Source organism: Camellia sinensis, chromosome 12, assembly GCF_055761805.1.
Source record: "Camellia sinensis isolate YWXY chromosome 12, ASM5576180v1, whole genome shotgun sequence".
In the NCBI taxonomy this organism is placed as follows: Eukaryota; Viridiplantae; Streptophyta; class Magnoliopsida; order Ericales; family Theaceae; genus Camellia; species Camellia sinensis.
This window is the reverse complement of record NC_138972.1, coordinates 27619274-27643191: the sequence shown is the minus strand read 5'-3', so window position 1 is coordinate 27643191 and position 23918 is coordinate 27619274. Positions and strand designations below refer to the sequence as shown.

Genomic DNA, 23918 nt, shown 5'->3' with positions numbered 1-23918 from the left:
GGAGAGGTTGTATTGGTTCGCAGGGTTAGTAGAGAGGTTGCGGTGGTTATAGGAAGGAATGGTAGCAAGTTGGAAAGGTTGTGGCGTTGGTTGTCGGTGCAATTGCCAGTAGTAATGGCAGTTTGGGGGTGTTTGAAAAATTAGGATTTATAATTTGTAGGGGAGTTTTTTTTTTGGGTAATTTTACATGAGGATAGAATTGTAATAAAAAAAAAATTAAAAAAAGGGATGTGAATTACACTGACCACACTTGAGGTTTGGAGAAAATACAGTAATCTTGGCATAATTACAATGAGTTCCCTAAAGGTTTTAATTTATGTAAGACTTAGTCCCTTTTCATCAATCATTCCTTGGCCAAATGGATAGAAAAATGATGTTAACATATTTACACAATCTACATTAGTTCTGGTCCATTTAGCCTCACTAAAAGGGAGGTCAATGTTATTATGTCAAAATTGTTGGACATACTATATTTTCTCCAAAACTTTAGGAAGGTTAAGTGTAATTTACTCTAAAAAAATAAAATAAAATAAAATAAAACAAACAAACAAAAGAATATAAGGAGTAAAATTTGTGGTGTAAATAGAAGCTCCCCCTACAACCCATCTCCAACAATTATTGAAATTACCATAATACCTTCAACTACTAAACACTATCATGGACACTTTTCTTTAGACCAAAAAGGCTTCTTGACGATCATGGGACCCTTAGACTTTGTTTCGAACTTCCAAAGCCTATCGTACTTGTTTAACATGCAATAGATGTTACATCAAAATGTCTAGTTGGACCTTCTCCATTCATCATTCACAATATAATTCCAAAACAAAAGTCTAGTTGTTGCCGGTAGTTGGAATCAGTCACAAAATTCCTTAAGTGCCCTAATGATGTGATGTGATTTTTCAAATTGTAATAGTCACAATATCGTTAAGTGGTTCATTTACCCTTGTCATTTCCGATATCCACTAGGGCTACAAAATGAACCAAACTACTCACGCTCAACTCGTGTTTGGCTCGTTAAAAACTCGTTGAAATTGACTCATTATGTAAACAAGCTAAGCCTAAACATGTTTTAAAGCTCGTTAAGTTTTCAAGCTAAACTTCAACAACCTATTAATTGGCTTGACTTAGTAGGTTTGCAGCCCTAGAATCCGCTCTCTTCTACTAAAAATTTCAATGGCACGTTGAAACTCCATGAGCTCACCATAACTTAACAGATCACAAAATTAATAAAAACTAAAATTTAGTATCGACATATTCAACACAATGAAACTGAGATTCTCACCAAAATATGATACTAGCAAAATGGGAAGGGAAAAATACTGACAAACACTACAAGAATTTATGTTGTTTCTAAACTAATAAATCAATGTAAATTTGAGGTAATAGAACAATGCATCCTAATCGAATTCACACAAAAAATCATCAAAAAAGACAAATAGGTGGGGAGAGAGAATAAATGAAACCAAGGCCTAGGCTGATGGTAAGGGAATGCCTTTCGCATGCATATGTCCTGGGTTTTGAGCTTCGATACTTCCCCCCTTCCACACCAATATTGTAATTAGATTCTTGGTCCTATCTCAAAATAAATAAACAACAACAACAACAACAACAACAACAATAACAATAATAATAATAATAATAATAATAATAATAATAATAATACTTTTGGGAGGAGATACACGATGGTGAACTGAAAGGCATCCATAAAAGCATGAGTTAATACCATGATAGATTTCACCATGACAGAAGTTTTGAGAAGTCATAGGCTATATAGAGTATAGACAACAAAATAATAATAATAATAATAATAATAATAATTTAGAGAGAGAGAGAGAGAGAGAGAGAGAGAGAGGAATTTATAGTATGTAATACCTGCACATTCATCTTAGGATGAAGATCCTCTATACTTTCTACACGGCTTGCAAAATATCTGTGAATCATTAAATGGCTATCTCTTCAAAATAATATTTGACAGATGATGACATTCAAAGCATAAAAATAAAAGCTGATATTCAGCCAAGAAAACAAACTATAAGTCCTATTAACCATACATCTTAAATAACTACATCGAAAAAAGACACGCGATTCAATAATAGAGAGCCGACTATTATATTTCATATGATTTTCCAGAAAAGGGGGCAGTTTTTCTGAAATCTAAATTGCCAGCTTAAATAAGTCCTATTAACTATTTAAATAAGGCCTATTAACCATACATCTTAAATAACTACTTCATCAAAAAAGACAAGTGATTCAATAATAGAGAGCTGACTATTATATTTCATATGATTTTCCAGAAAAAGGGGCAGTTTTTCTGAAATCTAAATTGCCAGCTTTGTGTGGAGCAATTTTCAGTTCCATCGGATATTGAAGGTGCTGACTGGCTAATTGGGATCACCAGCCAGGTTTATTGGAGCGTAATGTTAAGCTCTGGGCCCCATTGGTATTCAGGTCCCTGGTGTGTTGTTTGACAGTTAATTTTTTTGGGTCAGTTCAACATTGTTTTGCAATTTTCTAATATGATTTGGTGATATTAGTTCCTATTTTTTGTTGGGTGTTTGTTGACTGCTTGCAGCACCCACTAAACAAGAAGGGGTGGGGGGGGGGGGTGTTGGTGGTCGGTTGAAGGGTTATAATAATAATGCAAAATGATAAGTGCAAAAGAATGAAATAGAATTTTAATTATATACTGACTTGGTGATGCAAGAAAGCACCAGTAATTCTAAATACTTACAGTGTTGTTGAGTTCACTGTTGCTGACAGTAGTAGACTTCTGAGAATGAATGCCATCTGAAGTTGTGCGTAATGACAAATCAACCTGGAAAGTTCCCTTAACTGAATGGCTGATTTCTAGGACTTTGCATTTGACAAATTGTCCCTCATGATATCCAGACAATGGGTCAGAAACCCATAAGTCCGTCAATTCAGTAAAATGGACCTTTCCATAATGGTGTGGATCTATTTTGATGAGCATTCCACCCACACCAGGAAGAATTTTGGAAATCCTGCTGCCTACAACATCACCTTCGTGAATATGGTATGTTACATTCCCATTCAAGTGATTGCTTGTGTCATCTATCTTAATAGTTTCACAACCAAGTGTTCTATCAGGAACAGAATAAATTGGACGCAGCACGAAACGTAACAACTTTTTCTCCTTATTAGCACTTAAAATATAACCAGATATTGCTTTCCCCACAGTATAGCGCTTCTGGAATTCCTGAAGTTCAGTAGGTTCACGTGAACTGTCAACAACGTGGAGCTGAGCCTTCACATGTCGAGATATTGTTAACCAGATCCATTCACTATCCAATTTATAGACATATCCAGTTACATGTTGCCCAATTGAATAACTGGGGGTGTTGCCTCCCATTTCTGTAGAACCTGGATAAGCAATTGCATTTGGATCAACTTGAGTGATAAAACAGATACTAGAACAAAGTTTGGGTCATGTGCAACTTAGACCAACTAATGCACCAGCAAGGGCTGATTTGATACATGTTGCAGTCTCAAACAGAACAAAGAGGAAAACTGAGGACATGGGTTAAGGGAGTGGCCTTGGATCTCACCGAGCATTGCTTTGAATAGACCCAACCAGAGAAAAAGGATAAAAACTACACCCAGTAGATAAAAAAATATCTACTTTTTTAATATATTAGCCATAAGAAACATCCAACGACAAGTAGTCAGCAGCATGCTCAGGGACCAAATTTTGGGAAAATGGAGTAGAAATGAGTGGTCATGGTAGTTAAGTACTACTTTCTACAGCAACAAAAAGATACATATAAAATATGTCTGTGTGTTTGTGTTTAAAACAGTTGCTTAGGCACGAAAGAGATGCACATTAAATACAGGTGTGAATGCCTTTTCATCTGTGCTCATACACAGATGAGGATGATCCCTAGAGCAATGCCCAACAACTATTAACAGACACATATAAGGTGTAAGCTTTTCTATTTCTGAGTTAAACATATTACAAGATGTAAGCATTTCAACGAATTTATCTTCAAGTGGGATAACTACAAAGACAATTAATAGCATAAGGTGAGTCATGCTACAATAAAGTATACCGTTTTTTTTCCACCGGGGATGAGAGCCAGATAGTTGATCTTTTTTTGGTTTTGAGAATTTTTGGGGTGATCTCAGGGCTAATTTGGAAAAAAGTAGTGTGGTGGGCATCAATTTGCAACTAATAAGCTTCAACAAATGGCTTCGCTTCTAGGATGTGGTATTGAGGTACTTTCGTTCAAGTACCTGAGACTTCCACTGAGGGATACTCCTAGGAGTGAATCTTTTTGGAATCCAGTTGTGGAAAAGATTGGCAAGAGGTTGAAAGGGTGACGCAAGGCTTTACTCTCACGTGGGGGTAGATATACTCTAGTTAAGACAGTTTTAAGCGGTATTTCCATTTTTTTTTTTTATTATCTTTGTTTAGGATTCCAATTAAGGTTGCAAGATCATTAGAAAAGTTGATAAGGTCCTCTAGGTAGGTAAGGATGAGGGTAAGAAGGATCATCTAGTGAACTACGAAATAGTTTCCTTCGCAAAGGAAAAGGGGGATTTGGCCATTGGTAACATTGTGGCTAGAAACATGACTACTTGGCAAGTGGTTATAGAGATTTCCAAATGAATGTGACACACTATGGCATTCTGTTATTAGAAGCAAGTATGGGATTCAGGGTAATGGTAGGAATTCACAGGTGGTCTTTAGGGGTAGTTGTTGTGCTCCTTGGAAATCAATTTCTCATCTCTATCCACTTTGGTCTCATTATCTTTCTATGATGGTGGATAATGGGAACTTGTTAGATTTTGGGAGGACGTTTGGGTGGGCTCTTCTTCCTTTGTTTCAAATTTTCCACATTTATATAGAGTGGCCTGGTCTCATAATAGTTCTATAGCTTCCATGGCTTGTTTCTTTTTGGCTCCAATTTCTTGAAATTTCAATTTTTTTAGGAATCTCAATGATAGCGAAGCTGAAGAGTTGATGTCTTTGTTGTCAAAAGTTAATCATATTTCTTTGGCTCCTCTTTCGGAAGACAGAAGGGTTTGGGCTCTTCATTCATCAAGTATTTTTTCTTGCAAGTCTTTTTTGGCAAAATCATTGATAATCCTAAAGTTCCTCAATTTCCTTTTAATAAAATAATTTGAAAGACTTGTGCTCCTCTTAAGGCAAAGGTGTTCATGTGGTCCTTGGTTCATGGATCATTTATTTTTGCACTATCCAATTGCTTTGAGTTTATGGCATAGATTGTTTCTTTTGAAGAATGCTATGTGGGTGGCCCCAAAAGGCAGTGTGCATATGCTACTAATTGACTTTTGAGCTTTGGGTGCATCGAAGAAGGCCAAAGTGCATTGGTATTGTGCCATCTTTGCGACTTTTTGGGTCATTTGGTTGTAAAGGAATGCACGGGTTTTCGAATATAAATTTCGGGATGTGGATTTTTTGTGGGATAAAATTTGTCATGTAACCTCCTTTTGGGCTTCGGTGAATGCTCTTTTTAGAGGGGTTCCACTTTTTAGAGATTGGTTGTCGATGTGTGACATGTAGAAGGATTTTGATGTAGTCTTGTTTGGGTTGTGTACTTTCTTTCTTTTTTATCCTCTTTGTAGAGGATGCCTTATCCTCGTTTCTTTTTGTTCATTAATAAATCTCTTTGTTGCTGATCAAAAAAATACTACAATAAAGGATACAAAGTAGCATTACTGGGATGAACTATTTTGAGATGGAAGAACACTATGATAAGTAGATATGATGGAACACAATTTGTGATGGAAAATAAAGTTAAACGGCTCTAGTGCTGGGGTTATAGTCCAAGTTCAAGATACTGCTTGCATAAAGGGGAGGAGTAGAAGTGTAGAAAATGATTCAAGGTTACAAGAAAAGAATGGTGTACTTAGATAAGAAAGAATGAAAAACACAAGTTGTGTTGCCAATTCAACTACTTGGAATAAATGTCAGCCAACTTTGGGTGATATGTTAACATATTGAAAGGACAAGTATGCTATTGAGGGAACCCAGTGAATAAAAGCTTTGATATAGACTATAAATAAAGAAACTTCAGACATTCGTACCTGTAACGAGTGAAGGTCTGATAGACAATTCCCACTGATAGTTTTTCCTATTGTTTTCTGATTTATTGGTCTTTGAAACAATTACTGCGGTCAGTGTTTGTCCAATTTTGAAGTCTTTAAAGGGATTTTCAACAGCATTATCATCATTTGCCTGCCACGACACAAGTTTAACTAGTATATACAGCCAAGTAATTGGAAACCCATATAAATCTAGAGACAATAATCATAGATGACTGTACTGTACCATTGTGTCAAAAAAATAAAAAATAATAATTGAAAAATATTCACCTCTGTGATATGTACCCTCCCATGGAAACCAAATCCAAATTTCAATTTCAGTTCCAAAATCTTTATTTCAGTAATCTAGCAATAAAACACAATTGCATAATCTTAAAAAATAAAGAAACCATGACAACAGGTTTTTGTGGTCAAATGAAGCCTTTAAATATTAACACCAAGATGGAAATCCAACAAAAATAGATATTTCTACCTCTGCCTGAACAACAGCTCCCACATCATAGCCAGACTTCTTTTTTGCTCTTTTTGAACTAGAAGTCTCTGTAACCTCACTTACAGATTTAAGTAGCAACAGCAACCTCCCAGTTGTTGCAGGGCTTGGCAAAGCCATGATGGTGGCAATGACACTACATTACATAAACAATTTCAACTTGTGAATCCACAAAAAAGCATATATAATTTTGAACCTATAGAGTTTCAAAAATATTTGGAAAGAACCTCTCCTAGAATTGGATTAGTAAAGTTGGTTTATTCTTTAAGTTTGATTACAGCTTTTCTTTTTACTTTTTAATTTGCATATTAGGGTATTTTGCTAATTTTACTTTTCAGTTATATTCTGGTTGTCTTTTGTTCTTTATTACTCAGGTAAGCTTTCAATATCATGAGTACGATTCTGTATAGGTCCAACCCTTAGCTTTACTTAATTTTCAAGACTACTTGGCTCCAAATTTTCAAGATTAAATCCTCTATAAAAGTGATGCAGTGGAATTACTTTGAAGCCCTGAATGAGGAATTTGTTGGAAGACAGTTACTAGTGGTATGTGATGCAACCTCTTGCAGATGTGATGCCAAAAGAGTCTAGGGGGGATTGCTTCAGGATTTCCTCACTGTTTCTACTGTCTCTTCCCATGTAGTCCTTGTTCACTGAACCCACGCATTCTGTCAACCACCAACTGCTGTTGTAACACCCTAGGTATTTCTATTAACTGACACGTACATATTTCTCATTTCAATGCTTGAAATGCCTGGAATTAAATTTTCCTTCTTCGGTGTATGATACACTTAAAAGACATACTTTGATGGTCCTTTGGCATGACTAGAAAGATTTGTTCTTTGAATAAAATACACATGTTTTGCTATCCAATGTTTATAGCCTTGAAGTTCTGTCATTTGATATGAAATGAAAGAAAACACAGAGACAAGAAAGGAAGAATTATATTTGCATACGGTAAGCTATATATAATTATATTTCCCTCATCAAGATGCTGAAATGGCATGGTCTAATGTTCTTAACATTTATATGCAATGTGTGGAAAACATAATCAGGATTAGTGGTAATTTAAGTGTGATTAGTGAATTTAATCAAGATTAATTAAACTTAAACATGAATAATTAAGTCAAGTGCGATTAGTTGCCTGAACTTGATTAATCAGTACTAACCTAGCTTAATTAGTGTAAACTTGATTAATTAATATTAATCATGTATTGGTAGAGACATCCAAGCACACACCTCACTTAGGAGTGTGAAACCTCATACTTGAATATATAGATACATATATAGGAGAGACAAGTGTCTCTCTAGTAATAAAAAACAACGGAAAATAGAGAGAGAGAGAGAGAGAGAGAGAGAAGAAGAACCTAGACTTGCCCCTAGTTTGAATTGAGGTAAAAAAAAAAAAAAAAAATTTATTATTATTATTATTATTATTATTATTATTATTGATAGGTAAAATTCATGTTCACCTTATTGTTACCTTTAATTGGTTGATTTTATGCTTTGACACTTACTCTAATTGAATTTAAGCTTTTGAGTAGGAAAATAACTGAGTTCTTGACAAGTAGAATCTGAACAGGTTGCACTCTTTTGACCATATCTCCTAAAATATGTGAAATTTTGATGTGAAATTACTACTATTAGAAACTAGACTTATGGGAGTTCAATTTAGAGTCAATTTTGCCCAAACCCAAGTTTGTGTGAAGGAGTTATGCTCATTTGAAAGTAACTTACCTTTGCTGAAAATCAGTGGACAGGCAGCAAAAGTTTTGGGTCAATTTTGATTGCAAATCTGTATTAATTGGGAAAGAAATAAATGGTATGGCCTATACCATTGGAAACATATAGGAGTCTAGTTTCTAACACATCAAACGGAGCTCGATTTCAAGTTTTGTAGTGAGAGATATGATTATTTTACTAAAAGGTGTCGGTGCTGCCTAGGGGTGAAGGAAAAACTGCCTACACTGAACAGATAACGGTTTTTGGTCTGTTTTCTGCACCGTTGGACTGTGTTGCGATTTTTTTTTTTTTTCCTGGAAATCGGTTCAGTGTTCGGTTTTGGAGATTTCACCCGGATAGAACCGAACTTAACGGATTATGCTGAATTTACCGAACATTCAAATAATATACAAGCATTACCTCTTACTGTTGTTGAATTTGATATTTGATGAATTAGTCTTGGTGCAATTATGTTGTTGTTTGTTGGGTAAAAACAAGCCTTATATTTTAATTAGATTGATCTATAAAATATATATATATATATAAAGGCAATTATTATTTTTTTTAAAACAAATGCACAAACCGGTAAACTGCACCGAATCAAACAAAACCGAATTTACCTGTCCGGTCCGGTTTACTTGTTCTAGTCAGTCTGTTTGGTGCCATAGTTGTAGAAAACCGATTTTAACAATTCTGTCAAAAAAACATGCAAAACCAGACTGAACCAGACTGATTTCACCTACTGCTGCCCGCACAATTCGAATCGCATTAAAATGGTTTCAAACTTATTTTCTTCATCTAATTCAGCCCCAAATCACACAGAATTTAACTCGAACATGTTTTGAGATATTAGCAAGGGCCTAGTAAGCAACATGGTGGAAACTTCGATATACCTTAAACAAGTTAATTAAGAAAATGAATTTCAAACTGAATTAAAATTGCTATAATTTTGTTGAAATGGATTGTGTACAAACATGCATTGTTTTATATGATGCAGGTTGAATTATATTTGGACTAACCTACATTTTAAGGGGGAAAAGAGGTGAGTGGCGATAAATCACTATTTATTTTGCAGTACAACTTCTTTGAAAGTTAAATCTACCCTGTATTCTTCGAAATAAAATGTTTAATCAAGGATATCATATGTTTATTATATTTAATGTATAAAGATGATATCTATGGTTTTGGTTATGGTTTTAACTGTTACACGGTTTTGGCTCCTGATAGCCTATTTTCAAGCCTAAGTGTTTGAAAAGTGCATTTTTTGACTTAGTTTTCAAGCCGGGAGTCCCGTGCTAGTTCCGTCCCTCTCAAGGTGTTTGAGGGGTTTCGCTAGGGTTCTCGTGACTGTTACACAATTTTGGCCCCTGATGGCCTATTTTCAAGTTTAAGTGTGAAAAAAGTGCAATTTTTGACTTCGTTTTGAAACGGCGAGTCCCGTGCAAATTCCGTAAATTTTCACAACCTGCATTGGTCCCCCGCGAGGTGTTTGAGGTGTTGTTTGGGCCTTCTCGTGACTGTTACACGAATTTGGCCACTGATGGTCTATTTTCAAGCCTAAGTGTGAAAAAAAGTGCATTTTTTGACTTAGATTTCAAACCGGAAGTCCCGTGCTAGTTCCGTAAGTTTCCACAACTTCTATTGGTCCTTCCCGAGGTGTTTGATGCGTTTCCTGGGCCTTCCCGTGACTGTTACACGATTTTGGCTCCCGATGTCCTATTTTTAAGCTTAAGTATGAAAAAAGTGTCTTTTCCGACATAGTTTTCAAACCGGGAGCCCCATGCTAGTTCGGTGAGTTCCCACAACTTACATTGGTCGCTCTCAAGGTGTGAGGTGTTCCCCGGGCCTTCTAGTGACTGTTACACAATTTTGGCCCTCGATGGCCTATTTTCAGGATTAAGTGTGAAAAAAAGTGCATTTTTTGGCTTCGTTTTCAAGTCGGGAGTCCCGTTGAAGTTCCGTAAGTTTCCACAACTTACAATGGTCTCTCCTGAGGTGTTTGAGGTATTCCTTGGACATTCTCGTGATTGCTCAAACCGGAAGTCCCGTGCTAGTTCTGTAAGTTTTCACAACTTACATTGGTCCCTCCCAAGGTGTTCAAGGCGTTCATTGGGCCTTCTCGTGACTGTTACACGATTTTGGCACCCTATGGCCTATTTTCAAGCTTAAGTATGAAAAAAGTGTCTTTCTCGACTTAGTTTTCAAACCGGAAGTCTCGTGCTAGTTCCATAAGTTTCCACAACTTACATTAGTTCTCCCGAGTTGTTTGATGTGTTCCTTGGGCCTTGTCGTGACTGTTACAAAAATTTGGCCCCCGATGGCCTATTTTCAAGCTTTAAGTGAAAAACATGCATTTTTTGACTTAGTTTTCAAACTGGGAGTCCCATACTTGTTCTGTAACTTTCCACAACTTACATTGGTCCCTCTAGAGGTGTTTGAGGTGTTCCCCGGAAAGTCTCGCGCCTGTTATACGATTTTGGCCCCTGATGGCCTATTTTCAAGCTTAAATGTGAAAAAAGTGGCTTTTTCGACTTAGTTTTCAAACCGGAAGTGTCGTGCTAGTTCCGTAAATTTTCACAACTCACATTGGTCCGTCCTAAGGTGTTTGATGTGTTCCCTGGGCCATCTCGTGACTGTTACACGATTTTGGCCCCCGATGCCTATTTTCAAGCTTAAGTGTAAAAAAACTGCCTTTTTCGACTTAGTTTTCAAACCGGTAGTCCTGTGCTAGTTCTGTAAGTTTCCACAACTTACATTGGTCCCCCTGGAGGTGTTCAAGGTATTCTCTGGGCTTTCTCGTGATTGTTACATAACTTTGGCGCCCAATGGCCTATTTTCATGATTAAGTGGGAAACAGTGCATTTTTTAACTTAATTTTCAAACCAGGAGTCCCGTGCAAGTTCCGTAAGCTTTCACAACTTGCATTAGTCCATCCCGATGTGTTTGCGGTGTTCCCCGGGCCTTCTCGTGATAGTTACCCGATTTTGGCCCCGATGGCCTATTTACAAGCTTAAATGTGAAAAAAGTGCATTTTTTGATATAGTTTTCAAACCAGGAGTCCCGTACTAGTTCCGTAACTTTTCTCAACTTACATCGGTCCCTCCCGAGGTGTTTGAGGTGTTCCATGGGCCTACTCGTGACTGTTACACGATTTTGGTCCCCGATGGCCTATTTTGTAGCTTAAGTGTGAGAAAAATGTCTTTTTCAAATTAGTTTTCAAACCGGAAGTCCCGTGCTAGTTCCGTAAGTTTCCACAACTTACATTGGTCCCTCCCAAGTTGTTTGATGTGTTCCATGGGCCTTCTCGTGACTATTACACGATTTTGGCCCCCTGATGGCCAATTTTCAAGCTTAAGTATGAGAAACGTGCCTTTTTCGGCTTAGTTTTCAAACCGGCAGTCCCGTGCTAATTCTGTAAGTTTCAATAACATACATTGATCCCTCCCAAGGTGTTCCCCAGGTGTTCTATTGAATGCTACACGATTTTGGCCACTGATGACTTATTTTTAACCTTAAGTGTGAAAAAAGTGCATTTTTTGACTTAGTTTTCAAACCGGGAGTCCTGTGCCAATTCCGTAAGTTTGCACAACTTACATTGGTCCCTACCGAGGTGTTTGACGTGTTTCCAAGGCCTTCTTGTGACCGTTACGCGATTTTGGCCCCCTAATGGCCTATTTTCGAACTTAAGTTTGAAAAAAGTGTCTTTTTCCACTTAGTTTTCAAACCGGGACTCCCGTGCTAGTTCTGTAAATTTCTACCACTTATATTCGTCCCTCTTGATGTGTTTGAGGGGTTTTGCTAGGGTTCTCGTGACTGTTACACAATTTTGGCCCCTGATAACCTATTTTCAAGATTAAGTGTGAAAAAAGTGCAATTTTTTACTTAGTTTTGAAACGAGGAGTCCCGTGCAAGTTCCGTAAATTTTCACAACCTGCATTGGTCCCCCCCGAGGTGTTTGAGGTGTTGCTTGGGCCTTCTCGTGACTGTTACACGAATTTGGCCACTGATGGTCTATTTTCAAGCCTAAGTGTGAAAAAAAGTGCATTTTTTGACTTAGATTTCAAACCGGAAGTCCCGTGCTAGTTCCGTAAGTTTCCACAACTTCTATTGGTCCTTCCTGAGGTGTTTGATGCGTTTCATGGGCCTTCCCATGACTGTTACACGATTTTGGCTCCCGATGTCCTATTTTTAAGCTTAAGTGTGAAAAAAGTGACTTTTCCGACATAGTTTTCAAACCGGGAGCCCCATGCTAGTTCGGTGAGTTCCCACAACTTACATTGGTCGCTCTCGAGGTGTGAGGTGTTCCCCGAGCCTTCTCGTGACTGTTACACAATTTTGGCCCTCGATGGCCTATTTTCAGGATTAAGTGTGGAAAAAAGTGCATTTTTTTGCTTCGTTTTCAAGTCGGGAGTCCCGTTGAAGTTCCGTAAGTTTCCACAACTTACAATGGTCTCTCCTGAGGTGTTTAAGGTATTCCTCGGACATTCTCGTGATTGCTACATTGTTTTCAAACTGGAAGTCCCGTGCTAGTTCTGTAAGTTTTCACAACTTACATTGGTCCCTCCCAAGGTGTTCAAGGCGTTCATTGGGCCTTCTCGTGACTGTTACACGATTTTGGCACCCGATGGCCTATTTTCCATTTTTGTTGTTGAACCCTTGAACACTAAATTAGGCTTTAAAACATACATCAATCACCCTACTCTTTTGAATCAGTCTACATCTAATATGAACTTACAATAGAAGATCTCACCATTTTAACTTAATAATCTTAACTAGCCTTAAACCCTTAACCATCATGCCTTAGATTGCTAATTTGAAATTGGGGTGTGACAACCTGCCACTGATTTGCCCCAAAAATCCTAACCTCAAGGAGCAACCACTCCTATTCACCAGTCTCTAGACCTCCAAAAGCCTATGCGCCCTCCGAGAGGTTGAGACTGCCCGAAAGACCTCTCTTCAGGAATTAAGAAGCTTCTTTTGAGCCAACAAAGGAACTTCAAATCCCAACATCAGGGATCTTTGCAGAGATCTACCCTTTTTTGCGACCCACATCTTCTTGCGATCAACCCCGTCAACAACCACATCGAATGCTTTGAGCCCAACTTGCATAATGTTCCTCTTCATGGTGACAACTGATGAACCCTCCATACAACTACCAGCCGATGCAGGACACAAGGAGCCTCCTCGCTACGCTCAGAAGCTAGAGTAGGATTCGAGGACCAACTCCTTACCTTTTATATTTTCGCTCATGTTTTAGTGATCATAAGTATTTTTGATAATCATAATGCTCAAGATATCCCTAGATATGGGTTGTAGTGGTGGTTCATGTGTCTTAACACTTGGTGCAAAAAGAATTTGACGAAACAAATAAGTTTATATTATATACTTCCTCACAATAGACAACCATATTAGAAGACAATAGTCTACACATTTTTCTAGAATATCGTTAAGCAAAGGATAAGAAGAAAACCTGGAGAGCAGCAGGCCCAACCCTCCACGTGTCAACTTGCCATTGGACCTGTCCCCCTTCACTGATAATACGTTCTCTCTCCTCAGGACAACTTGCAACATGATCCTACAGCGTCAAGTTGAATTAGTTGGAGAACAATTTAACCCATTTGGGTAAGCAAAGGAGACAATTTTTAATAAAATAAGTTAAAAAAAGGTCCATGTTTTATTCTAATAGAATGTTTCAACTACACAGTCATTTAGTTGATAAATCAAGTCCGATCTCACCTTACTTAGAGCATAAGCACTGCCAGCTCGGCATAGCATTGCCCTGCAATCGCCAGCATTAGCAACAAAAAGCTTGTTTCTGACTATAAGAGCCACAATGGCTGTGCAACCAGGATGCCAGTCTTTCTGAATAACTCCCTTAGATTTACGATGGGAATCCAATTCATTCCTGAATGCAACATCTGTCTTGACAAATGCTTCTAGTAATGCATCGGACGGACTGCATTGTTATCAAATACAAAATAAAAATATGTACTTCTTATTAAATACATTCATATATAGATTATAGAATGTAAAGAGCCCGCGAGAATAATAGAATGGAAGAAACCTTTTTATGGAACCAAGACTTTGCAAAAATCCTGGTAGAGCTCGAGCAGAAAACTCAACAGCTGCTGCACCTGCATTTGATCTTGCCATTTTTATTGTAATCTAGAGCAACTAATGCACGACACATAGGCTATGTTTGGAAACAACCAAAAAGAATTATAAAAAAAAAAAGAAAAAAAAAAAAGGAATTCTTCAAGAATTTAAACATTAATTTCTTAAAACTAATTTCCAAATAATTCCATTTTGTAATAGTTGGGCTTTGTAATGCTCATTATGTCATTCTGGTTTCATTAAGAAACACTTCAAGTGATGCCCAAGCAATTGTTTATTAATTAATATTGTGATCACCCACATGAGCTTTAGTTCTCATTAAAATCCACTGTTGCTTGAGTTTGGTACCAAATACACCAATAGGATGAAAATAAGTAGCTCTTAATTTATGACGCACCTCGATGACCATCAAAGATTCCAAACACATGGATATCCTTCTCACCGCACATATGGGGCATAAGAAAGTGAGTGTCCTCCGTTGTCTCCCTTCTCCCACAAGTACCGAAGGATCCCCAAGACAACACTGGATGGTGTGCTGAAGGATCAGTAAAAGGATCAGGCCAAATTCTGACACCAGAATCAGCTGCGAGACAAGATCTCTTTTCACCCTCAGTAAACCAGTTAATACTTTTTTGATAAGCAAGAAGGCTCGGGATGCCCTCATCACCAAGAGGGATAGAGGGGTCAACAAGTGCCTTTTCCTTTTCGTCTTCCTCTACTCTCTTTCTGCATTCCAAGATGGGATCAAGTTCCAGAATAATATCATCAAAAGAAGGCCTATTTTGGGGATTTGCATCCCAACATCTCTGTATCAAGGACGGGAAACCTGTTGGTGCAGACGAGCTGTGACCAGCAAGAGCAGGTCGCAATCCTTCAGACACCACGGCTGCTGTAAGTTGCTGTTCAGTACAGTTCATTTCCAGCACAGCGTGGGCCTGCAAGCAGATCACATGATGCACAACCATGTTAAAAAGCATAGTTGATAGGTCAAATGATTAGGGGGCATTCAGTCAGATTAAGATGTAAGATATTATCTGTGAAGAATTGGACGTCCAGAAGAAACTTAACTTCAACAGAAACCTTTTTTTTTTAATACAATTTTTAGAATATGAAAATTATATGGGAAACCTGAACCCTGATAAGTAGTTATATGCATGAACATATGTGTGCTCATAAACTGAATGACAAGAAAAATGAGGAATGGTATGAGAAGTAATCTAGAAAGCAGGAAGAGAAATCCCACTAGATGTTAAATGAGATTGAACAACACAGAGTAGCTGAAAATGGGAGAGCTTAGCGTGGTGGTCAAACTACATGACCTTCAACACAGAGTGGCAGGAAATATACCCCAAGTCCCAGAAAATGAGTTCATGCCACGCTTGCCTGAAACTGCTGTGGTTAAACTACAGGATTCAAGTGTTCCACTTGTCTTAATCACCATGGTGGTCAAACTACATGTCCTTCAACTCTGCGATAGTAACACTGTGCCATTCGTCCAATAGCCAAGTCAAAGAGGCAGGACTTATATATGCTGAAGTATTCAACATAGCACCTCGGAAGATTTTGTGGTTTGGTGGCTAGAGACTAAAGTGTTGATCACTACGACACCCCTGTGAGTGCCACTTAAGCCAGCCTTACTGAGAGAGAGATACCACACCATTGGACCTTTTGTGTGGATGCTCAGGGATCAAGGCAAATCCCAAGGGATTGATACACAGCCACATGTTGTGGCATATCCTAATGGAATACAGAAATATCTAGGAAATTTGTTATGGGTCTTGTGACCCCCCTCTTATAAATAGGAGTTAGCACCCCTTACATCACCAACACTTTCGGGGCACGTAACATCAACATCAAGGAGGTGCCAAACTCCTCAGACATTTACTTCATCTATGCTATTACTGGCCCACACACATTTCTACACCTCCACTCGCAAGAGTGATAATTTAACAGCCATATAGCCATGTAAACAGTGAGTTATAGTAAAAGGAAAAAGTCAAACCTGCGCTTCTGCATGAAGATCAGTATATGGGACAACACCAGTAAGCAAAAGATAATGATCTATCAAATTTCATGTTTATATGAAATTATATAAAATAAATTCTTCTACATGTCATTGCAAATGATAATGATCTATCAAATCCCAAGTTCTACGACAAGGTAGGACTGTAAGAGAAATAAGCTGCCTAGATAACAAAGCAAAAGACTCGGTCTATACCTACTATCTAGCATTGAAATGTTATCCCCGAATCTAACAATATAAAGTACATGCATACCCTTCTTGTTATTACATTGCCACGAAATTTGTTAGATAAAGTGAATTAAGGCATTCATGAATGATCAAGATGACCAATCATTCTATTTGCTTTTCGACAAGTACGACATGAAAATAGTCAGCGCAAGAAAATAGTGTTTAATCCATTATTAGACACTCTAAGAAGTATGGACATGGACAAGAGACACGATAGAGATATGACATGGACACGCTAGCACAACAAATTTCAAAAAATGCAAGATGCAACACGTGAAGGACACCTGCAACTATATGCATCTGACTTTTCATTATGTATCTCCTTTCTCAATATTTCAGGCGCCATATAAATGAGTGTGCCGACCATATTCTTTTTATGGAAACCACCAGTTGGCTTTCCAAATGACCTCCAGTTCTCCATAGAAACTCGTTTAAGATCTTTCTTATATTCTGCTAAACCAAAGTCTGCCAGATGTGGACGAAGGTTTTCATCAAGCTGCCAAAAAAAAAAAAAAAACAGAGGCACCAACAGCATATTATTCAACCACTTCAATAGGAAACACAAAATCTTACCCACAAAAAGATCAGAAACAAAACAAAACAAAACAATAAGCTTATGTAGATGGCCTTTACAAGAATATTTGCTGGTTTTACATCCCTGTGTACAATCCCAAGTTTATGTAGATGCTGCAGAGCTTTAGCTGTAAAATAGGAAACATGATCATTATAACTTTAGTATAAACCTTATCATACGTTCATAAAACAGAGAATCAAAACAAAGGGATAGACATACAGCAATAAGCTTATCCAATGCCAGTACTCAGCAATCAATCTTTTCCTATGGGACCACATTACATCAAACCCCTCTTGTCGGAGAAAACCCATCTCGAGTTTGAAGAGATGTTTACGTTTCAAAAAATTGCTCCAAAGTTTCTCCTTCCTATGTACTCGGATTTAGCTTAGTTTGGTACTTTGGTTAGAAAAAATTTCAAGTGATATAACTCAAACGGAGAACTTTACTACATTCCGCCCAAACTCCCAAACAAGTAAATTGGTTTCTCACAGGAATTCCATCAAAACACATATGTGGTACCAAGCAAAGAGTAAACAAATTAAGTAATTGGACACAGATGAAATCCTCCTCATCATCATCATCAGCAGCAGCAGCAACAGTAGAGAAGAAAGAGAGAAGGCAACATCAGTGACAGAGGAAAGATCCAACAACAGTTACGGAGAAGAGAAAACAATAGCTACAACAGAGAACAGACAGATCAGCAGTAGCAGGAGTAATAGCAGACGCGGGGAAGTAGATAATAGATTCAAAGAAGAAGCAGAGAATAGAAGCAACATCAGTGAAGAAGAAGAAAGAGAAAGCAACAGGGGAGAGGAAGAAGAAACCAGCTGGGAAGATGAAGAAGAAGAAAGCAGTAAAGAAGAGGAAGAAGAAGCGAAGCTAAGCTATGCAGAGAAGGGGAAAGAACCAGGGAAGATGCAGAAAAGAGAAGAATATGCAGAGAAGAGAGAGACAAAGGAAGCAGAAGATGTTGAGAGAAAGAAACAGAGAAGAAGCAGCGAGAGCTGAAACCAAAACAAATTTGGAATTTCTAAATTAATGAGACAAGTAATTTGAAGAGGTTCAGTAGTTACCATTAAATCCATAAAGTAATTCCAAGAATTTTCAGCTAAAACTTAAAGAGGTATCTAATTAGGACGTCTACCTAAGATGCTGAGTAGCAATACCAAATTTTAAAATTGGCGAGGTTTTTTTCCTTTTGGATGATGAAGAACCTCTCCAAGACAGGGTCTAGATGCCAGCAAGAGTTGAACCCAAAACATCTGAGTTTATATCTCACTCCTTTGACTACTAGGCTATCCATGCAGGTTAAATTGGTGAGATGTTGGAAATAATTTAGAAAAATTAATATTATTTGCATTATTTATTCATGAATGTTTTAAAAATTGAAATCATATTCCACGTTAGCTATTCCCATGTTTTACAGAAATTCAAGGATATTTATCAAAATTTTTGAAGAGCATTATGTCCATCGTGACATAAATACTTCATTATCATCACTCATATGTTTAGACATTCTTATAAATCTTGTGCAACATGCTAAAACTTACCAATAAGTTAATCTCTTTATTTTATTTTGGTCAATGGTCAATAACCTAATCTAAGTTTGGGTTCCCTTCTCTAGATGCATCAGGAATAATCTATTCAAAATTGACAAAAAACACTACTAATTCCTATATGTTGAAAAAAACAAAACTTAAGAACACAACATGGTAGTAGATTGCACATCCTTAATCATTGACAACGTATGTTTTATGGAATGTGTGTAAAATCTAAGCCAATGCTATCAAAAGCGTGCTTAGGCACGCACCTAGGCACAAAGTGTAATAAGGTGCACCTGAGGGCCAGGGTAGGGTAAACTATAGCGGTAGGTAGGTCAAAATTGTCAGGTTTATAGTAAAGTAAAGTATAAAATTGTATCACTAAATTAATTAAGTTTAAAAGCAAGAATTCACACTCAAAACCCGATCCATTGCCATCCTTGAGGTGAGATGACATTAACGAAGCGCATCCGAGGCATGCGCCTATTTCAATTGCTCCTAATTTGTTAAAGACATGATATCAACCCTTCGATCAAATGAAGTCCATTGTAATTTCATTTGTTCCTATAAAAGCCTCTCGAATAAATAGAAAACTCCAACCTTAATCAACAAAATAAAGTTACATACCAAAGCATTTACATTTTGACTTTCATTTCACTTTTTTAAATTTTTTTATTACCTTTTTTCCCTCTAGACGGTGACAATCGTCAAATAGTAATTTGCAGCCTTAAGTGTTTATCTATGAAGCATGGGTGCGGGTACGGGTACGATACGGGTACACCGATACGGAAAATTCTTTAAAAAGTAGGGTACCAGTACGGCTGGGTACATCAATTTTTTTAAATTTTTTTTAAAATTTATAGCCAAACATCCAACATACAAATCAAAATTTCAATATCAAAACTAAAAAGAGAACAACTAACTTGTCTAAAAAGTTATACAATTATTTTTTTTTCTTTTTTGATTGTCTAAAACAGGATACAAAAGAGACCAAAACCATGACTCATAGGTAAAGAGTGTTGGAAATAAATTACTTGATATTTTTAAAATTGAAAGAATAATAATAAAGGTTGCAATAAATTCTAGCATCTGAGGGGAAAAAAAAAAAAATTCATTTTGCCGTACTGGTGTCGTACCCATGCCGTATCCACAGTGTACCCATGACGTACCCAAATGTATTTGCCGTACACGGTATGTATTCGGCGTACCCGGTACATGTACTGCTGTACCGGTACTCGTACCCGCACTCGGTAAGTACCCAGTACTCGTACCCAGTACTCGTACGACACCATTTTTGGAGTATCGTACTTCATAGGTGTTTATTGTTTAATGGCTTAATTTTTATAATTGTTATTATTATTTTTTTTGATAAATATTATTATTATCATTATTATTATTATTATTATTGCTAGGGGTTGTTGGAGTTTTGCTCCTGACACAAATCTATGATTTAAGTTACAATTTTACTCCTTCAATTGCATCAAAACAAAAACTAGGACTAAAATTTTTGTTTTCGTCCAGAATTGAAAAGATGCTTTGAAAACAATTTAGGTTCAATAGAAGGCTCTGTTTAAAGGATTTACTACATTTCTTTATTTATTATTTTTCCAAAAAAGACTAAATGTCCAAGAATTTCGAAAATTTATCATTTGTAAAATTGTGACAGAGCATGAGTAGTACCATTAGCAACACTCAAAGTAAAAAGAGACTTCAAGCAAGAAAAACACCAATGGAAAGATTCACTATATAACTTTACAGTAGTTAGAAACCTAAACCTGAAATCTACACCACATCACTAACATGTCATCAATGTGAACTAAGCACCTATAAGAATCATCTCAAGTATTTCATATTACCTAAACAAATCATAACAGGTAATAAAACACTATTCTATGAGTGTCATGTTCAGCCTAATCTACACTACTTATTTACCCTTAATAAGAGGAATTTTGCACATAATATCACAAAGAAAATACAAAGAATTTCAATGACGAGCAAGGAATTAAGGTTTACTTCACAAAATTAAAACAAACTCAAATGAAGCCAAGATCATCAAAGACATACCTAACTGGACTAAGATGGTGAGCACTTGATCAAAAGTTGGATTCCACTCTTCCACGTGTAGTTTCTCTGCCAAATTTAGGGACTCGTAGAATTTGAAGAAAAACATGTAATTTGGAGGCTTTGCATGTGCTGCAACCAATGTGGCGATTCCTAGATGATCTAACTTGCTTCATCATCACATCATATAACCAAATTGTCAAAAAAGAATTCTGCATATCACATGTAGACATTCAAATAAACAAACCAAATACACATACATAAACATCTACACACATAAATTCATATATAAGCGCATATTTTATACTATTATTAGAAGGAAACACCTTAATTGATGTCCCTGACAGATTTTTAGTATGCCTGAATTACCCCGTGCTCAAACATCTTTGGATTCTATTTTGATTTGCACAGAATGATAAAATGGTAAAACTACCTAAAACCACCTCAACATCCTTTTCCAGAACCAATATCCCTCTCCTCCCCCAAATGCATCATGGCCAGCCCCAACCTTGAGGCAAGACCACCAAGGGCCTCCAAATTTTAACAAAATTTAGGGGCCCTAATTAATTTTAACTCTTATAGCATTAGTAGGCTCAAAAATAAGGATTCAGTACAACTAATCTAAGTTCACAATCTAAACTAAAGGGTCCTTATAGATTATGCAAGCTTAATTAGTAATTTTGCATTAAAAAATGTGAGAAAAGTAATATTTAACTGATACACTGTTGTAGTTGGTTCAATTTTTATTTGGTATTATTTAACTGATACCTTTTTGTAAACTGAATTTGGTCAAATTATAAAACTAACAAGACAATATTCTTATCATTTTGAGCTCTTGCAATGATTTTTCTTCGTGTCTTAATTTGTGTAAGTTAAATTTTAGTAATTATATCTGCAAGCTAAATTTGTGTGGGTAATAGCAAATTTAAATATATATATATATATATAAAATGTAAATACTTACTATTTTACATGCAATTTTTTTAATGATTATATAGAAAAGGCTTCAATTTCAAGAGTCCTCTTAGGGCTCCAACAACTCAGGGTAGGCCTTGATCATCACACTATAGTTGGTTACTTACATAGTGAGACACACACACACATGTATATACACACAAAAAGGGGTTTTGCTAATTTGGAATTCACGTAAGGCAGAGATAGAAAATGAGAAAAGGTGGAGAATATTTGTGTGCTAAATAGGACAAAATGAGCTACTGTATATATGGAGAGAGAGAGAGAGAGAGAGAGTAGAAATGACCATCGCATTTGCAATTCCTTGTGGAATTTATCAATGTGATCAGAGGTAGACAAAATGGGTTTTTTCATAGCAACCTTGTTTCCATCCAAAACAGCTTCATAAACCACACTTTCTGCTCCTGAAACAGAATGAATACACACCAATTTAGTTTCACATTCACAACAACAAAGCCAATGTGAGAGCAAAGCCAAAGAGGGGTACAAATTAAGGGCCACAAATTAAGCTTTCTCTTTGAATTGCAATTGAGAAACAAAAAAACAAATACACACATATATATATTGATTGATACCTCGAGCAATTGGGTTTAAGAGAGAGTAGGAAGAAGGTGGGAGATGCAGAGGAATTGAGTCGCTCCGGCAGCAACCCCGAATGCATGTGTTTGACTCCACAATCTCCACCCCCATATCTCTCTCTCTCTCTCTCTCGCCTCTCACCCATGTATATATTTATATGTTTATGTATACGTAGAAGAGGGTGCAAAAACGAAGCTTCGGGTTGGGCTGGGATGGAGAGGATGAAGATAGATTATTTTGGTAGGTCGGTTAAAAAGTTGAATTTTTATTTTATTTTATTAAAATTGTACGAGCACGAAATAATCTGTCTCGTATAATTCTGTTGATTAAGTTTACACTCCTTCAAACGTAGGCCATCGGGACTACCGATTTGAAAACTAGGTCGGAAAACACACTTTTCTAACACTTAAGCTTGGAAGTAGGCCATCGGGGGCCCAAAATCATATAACAGTCGCAACAAGGGCCGGGAACACCTTAAACACCGCGGCAATGACAGACGCGAGTTGTGAAAGCTTATGGAGCTAGCACGGGGAGCCCCGGTTTGAAAACTAAGTTGGAAAGAGATACTTTTTCCACGCTTAGGCTTGGAAATAGGACACCGAGGGGGCCCAAAACCGTGTCACAGTCGCGAGAAGGACTGGGAAATGCCCCAAACACCTCGGGAGGGTCCAAGAGGTAAGTTGCGGAGACTTACGGAACTAGCACGGGACTCTCGGCTTGAGAACTAAATCAAAAAATGCACTTTTTTCACACTGAAGCTCGAAAATAAGCCGTCGGGGGTCAAAATCGTGCAACAGTCACGAGAAGGCCCGGGGAACACGTCAAACACCCCGGGAGGGACCGATGTAAGTTGTGAAAACTTACGGAACTAGCACGTGACTCCCGGTTTGAAAACTAAGTCCGAAACGGCACTTTTCTCACACCTAAGCTTGAAAATAGCCCATTGGGGGGGCCAAAATCGGGTGACAGCCAAGAGAAGGTCTGGGCAACACCTCAAAACACCTAGGGAGGGACCAACGTGAGTTGTGGAAACTTACGGAACTCGCATGGGACTCCCGGTTTGGAAACTAAGTCAAAAAATGCACTTCCTAAACACTTCAGTTTGAAAATAGGCCATCGGGGGCCAAAAAAATCATGTAAATGTCCCGAGAAGGCCCGTGGAACACCTCCAACACCTCGGGAGAAACCAATGTAAGTTGTGGAAACTAGCGCGGGATTTTCGGTTTGAAAACTAGGTCGGAAAAGGTACTTTTTTCACACTGAAGCTTGAAAACAGGCCTTGGCGGACCGGAATCGTGTAACAATCACGAGAAGGCCCTGGGAACACCTCGAACATCTCAGGAGGGACCAATTTGAGCTGTGAAAACATAACGAACAGACACGGGGACTCCCGATTTGAAAACTAGGTCGAAAAACACACTTTTCTAACACTTAAGCTTGGAAGTAGGCCATCGGGGGGCCAAAATCATGTAACAGTCGCAACAAGGGCCGGGAACACCTCAAACACCTCGGGAGTGAGACGAGAGT

The 23918-nt window shown here is 37.5% G+C and overlaps 1 protein-coding gene across 15 annotated transcripts in view; it reads right to left on the bottom strand.

Annotated features, from left to right (window-relative positions):
- LOC114261580 (protein kinase and PP2C-like domain-containing protein) overlaps positions 1–23918 on the bottom strand; it is a 132779-nt gene that overhangs the window by 18321 nt on the left and 90540 nt on the right. For 4 of the 15 annotated variants that reach the window (XR_014346097.1, XR_014346099.1, XR_014346101.1 and 1 more), the window contains exons 1-12: positions 22388–22522; positions 22099–22216; positions 20844–21010; positions 17298–17365; positions 17029–17160; positions 14811–15348; positions 14364–14433; positions 14036–14255; positions 13770–13874; positions 6070–6220; positions 2732–3381; positions 1873–1930 (exon numbers count right to left, since the gene is read on the bottom strand). Coding sequence is in view for 3 of the 15 variants with exons in the window: in XM_082898241.1 (XP_082754367.1) it covers positions 1886–1930; positions 2732–3381; positions 6070–6220; positions 13770–13874; positions 14036–14255; positions 14364–14433; positions 14811–15348; positions 17029–17160; positions 17298–17365; positions 20844–21010; positions 22099–22216; positions 22388–22502 (2379 nt within the window). In the remaining 12 variants the exon portion in view is untranslated. Of the gene's footprint in view, positions 1–1872; positions 1931–2731; positions 3382–6069; positions 6221–13769; positions 13875–14035; positions 14256–14363; positions 14434–14810; positions 15349–17028; positions 17161–17297; positions 17366–20843; positions 21053–22098; positions 22217–22387; positions 22526–23918 lie in introns of those variants that run through there. The other 11 variants (XR_014346100.1, XM_082898241.1, XR_014346104.1 and 8 more) reach the window with 7 other exon arrangements.